General features: G+C 29.9%; 1 protein-coding gene across 1 annotated transcript; it reads left to right on the top strand.

Moving 5' to 3' along the window:
- Positions 1-65: 65 nt before the first annotated feature.
- Positions 66-1,114, top strand: LOC108684042 (ATP-binding cassette sub-family A member 3-like; the record flags this gene model as incomplete). Its single annotated transcript, XM_018204344.1, has 4 exons — positions 66-204; positions 302-512; positions 571-787; positions 907-1,114. Coding segments are annotated over exons 1-4 (775 nt in total), but the record flags the coding sequence as incomplete, so codon positions are not given.
- Positions 1,115-3,792: the final 2,678 nt, after the last annotated feature.

Below are 3,792 nucleotides of genomic sequence, written 5' to 3' on the forward strand. Positions count from 1 at the left end.
TTATATTTACATAAATATATATATATATATAAAAGTTTACCTATTTTAAATTCAAGTTTGTAGGTATGATAGGATACTGTCCACAAATTAACGGACTAAGTGATTTTATGACTGGAAGACAATACTTGCAACTTCACGCAGCACTTCGCGGTGTTCCATATGAAAGTATCAATGAAGAAGTAAACAAATGGCTTGATGTATTAGGTAAAAATATAATTAAAAAACAAATTTCTTGCATTGTTTAAAATAATTCAAAGTATATTAATGCTAAATAATCTTTAATAATAAAATTCAATTGTAGATATGTTGGACTTTGAGAATATGAAAATTGCTCATTATCCTTGGGGAATTCAAAGAAAACTTTGCATACTGCAAAGTCTTACCGGCGATTTACCGATGGTATTTATGGACGAGCCTTCCGCTGGGATTGACATAATGACTAGACACGCAATCTGCGAAATTTTGCATCAGATACGGGAGATGGGAAGATCTATATTAATCACTACGCATAGGTTAATTCATACAAGCTTAATAAGTAAAATACATATTAGATTCGATTTTGAATTTCAGCATGCGAGAAGCAGAAGCGATGTGTTTGCGCGTTGGTATTTTAGTTAACGGCCAATTTACTGCAATTGGATCTTGCGAATATTTAAAGGCAAAATTTGGCCGGAATTTTATATTAAATATTAAAATAGTACCAGGATACTGGTTTACAAATCTTGAAAAGATTAAGAAAATCATTAATGAGACTTTTCCAATAATAAGATTTAAAGACAGTTACTTGGTAAATGGAACTAATTTTATTATTCGATAATTTGAATGATTCAAATATGTTTAAAAGATTTTGATACAGTATAAACTAGGAAAAAAATTTATAAATGTAATAATTTTTCATCACGGCAGGGTGTTCTTAAATACGAATTGGAGAGTGGGACTTCGTACAGCTATGTGTTTGATAAACTCGAAAAGCTAAGACGGAGATATGTGTGGATTACAGATTTCTCGGTTACTCAGCCATCAATGGATGAAGTATTCTTAACTTTAGCAAAGAAGCAAAGGGAATCTCATAAGAAGTTAACATTTTACGAAAGACTACGTTCTTGCATTATAAGTATATGTAACAAATATAAATAAATTTTGTTATCACAGTTCTTTGTTATAGCAGTTCTTTGTTAGCATATAACTGTTTTTATTACTGCATAAATTATTTGTATATTTTGTGCTTGTTTAAGCAATATTAGTATTCATTTTAAATTTTATCCAGTAATATTATCTATCGGAATACATTACATTATGAATTCAACACTCGATATTAACATATACTTACTCGTATGAAGTTTTATTTGCAAATATTAATATTTTCAATATAATTATAACTAGTTAAGTATACAAAAAAATAAATAAAAGTACAATAAAATTGATCACTGTTTTCTGACGATTAATGATAATATATGTATAACAAGTCTCTACTTTTTATTTGATTTTAATTAAATCGTATATCTATATATTCAAGGTAAATACCAGTTGCTAGTATCCATTATTCATTGCACTTAATATATTTATTAATTCAACGTACTAAATATAACAAATATAAAATTATAAATGAATAAAACTGTACATTCGATAAAATAATTCGTGTTTATGTACACACATATTATTCAAAGAAAGTGATGTTGACAATCAGATCTGCAATACTATAAACTATCTCACCGATGATCGTTATGTCAGTATTCTGCAATTATCCTCGAGACTTATCAAGCCTTCTCAAGCACAAATTATTATTCATTCACAAATATATTATTCAATACTTTGTTTAATTTATTTTGATAAGATTATATAAGAATATAAAGAACATTTTGCATTTTTCCTTAATAAAAACTAATTATACTTATAAAAAATATGTATTAAAGAAGAAATTCTTCGCTTTCCCCTTACAATGATGCATTTAGAAAACCCAGAAATGTTACTTTGCAGTTTACCGATTACTGATAAATTACCAATTGTAACTGAAATATATTTCTTTAATATCTACAATGTTTATATTTATGTTTTATGTAATATGTTTAGATTAAATTCTAAATTTTGCAGGATGAAGCACAAGGAGAAGATGTCATATTTATTAACAATAAATAAAAATATTATCTCACATTTATAAATTATTTAAAGTTAAAATTATATTTAGCTAAATTTAGATAAATTTTTACATACATTCAAAATAAAATATAAAATATATACATCTAACGTAATAAATAATAAATCGAATTATCTGCATTAAAGCTGCTTACATAGACATTTGTAAATTATTTAAACACGTTGTATTGTGACTCTTTTGCGCCTTTCCAATAAATGATTAATTGCAACACAGAGATTGTGGCGTGGCAATGTACTTCTATCATAAACATTGTTAATAGTATTATATAAAACGCGACTATCGATCACGCGTGTGTCTCGAGTGACGTTCAGTCATCCTCTTCCTCTTTCGCTCGAAGAAAAGTATGATAATGCATGAAAGTATATTCCAGTGCCGAGACACGCGCCCATTTACGCGATTGTAAATAAATGAGGCACATTGTTATCTCTTAACAGTGAATTGTTCGAGCGAGCGCGTATTAATCGGCCCAACCTTTGAACCGCACAAGAGAGAAGTCTCCCTGCGAAAAATCTATTCCCCTCACCTCCCACTCGTAGCGATAACCCATCAACCCTTCGTCGTTCCGACCACTTAGACACCCGTGCGTGCACCGTGACGTCGATTATACCGGTCATTAAATCTTGATGCAACTAGGAACCGCATCGAGGCCGGCAACACCTGACGCGGCCTCTAATCGAAAGGAGACAATCGCGACCGAGTCACGGAAGGAGGCACGACAATGTAATTACGAGCTGTAATGACACGAAATCTGGATATTAATGGCACCGACACTCCGTAGTCAAGTCTATCTTTGTGTCGAAAATCACGAACAAAATTTAATTTGCTTAAATCTCACTGTCTTGTTCGAGACATCGCGCGAGGAAATAAATCTTCACGAAATTCTCAACATAATCATAGAGCAACATCGCAATTCAGCTGTTTGCGTCATAATAATAGTCTGTGTGATCAAAGTAATTTTTTCGCTATTGTAAAGTCGCTTCGATAATATTTCTTTTTTTCTGACGACGTTTTATCTCTCCATCTATGTATTCTTTATGATATTTTATGTAATATTTGACATTCTCAGAAACTACTTATTAAGTAGTTATTAAGTAATTATAAGAAACAAAGGAATATGAATTAGTTCTAAAAATACATAAAACATTTCCTAAGTATTCGTCTTTGTTTAAGGAAAAATATCGTCATCATATTAAGCATCGCTTTTCCCCTCAATAATATCATAACATTCGCTAATTAATGCTATTTATTGATAGACAAAGAAAAATGATTTTACTAAAGTATTTAAAAATATAACTAAATATACAGATCTGAAAATAATTTTGCTTGGATTATCAAAATAATTATGTATAACGTTTAAAATTGGTTAGAACGTTAAAACTTTTTGCAGCATTGCCATCAATATTTAAACGTTCTACATAATTATTTTAATGATCCAACAAAATTACTTTCAGATTCTGTTCTATCTAAATTTTTTATATTTCCAAAATCATTCGCGATATAAATAAAGCCGAAGTAATAAGCAATTAATTAATTTTGTGTGTGTGTGTGTGTGTGTGTATGTGTGTATGTGTGTATGTGTGTGTGTGTGTGTGTGTGTGTGTGTACAGCTGTGCGCGATTATGTGTCATGAACATTGT

This window comes from Atta colombica, unplaced genomic scaffold, assembly GCF_001594045.1.
Source record: "Atta colombica isolate Treedump-2 unplaced genomic scaffold, Acol1.0 C774930, whole genome shotgun sequence".
NCBI classification, from domain to species: domain Eukaryota; kingdom Metazoa; phylum Arthropoda; class Insecta; order Hymenoptera; family Formicidae; genus Atta; species Atta colombica.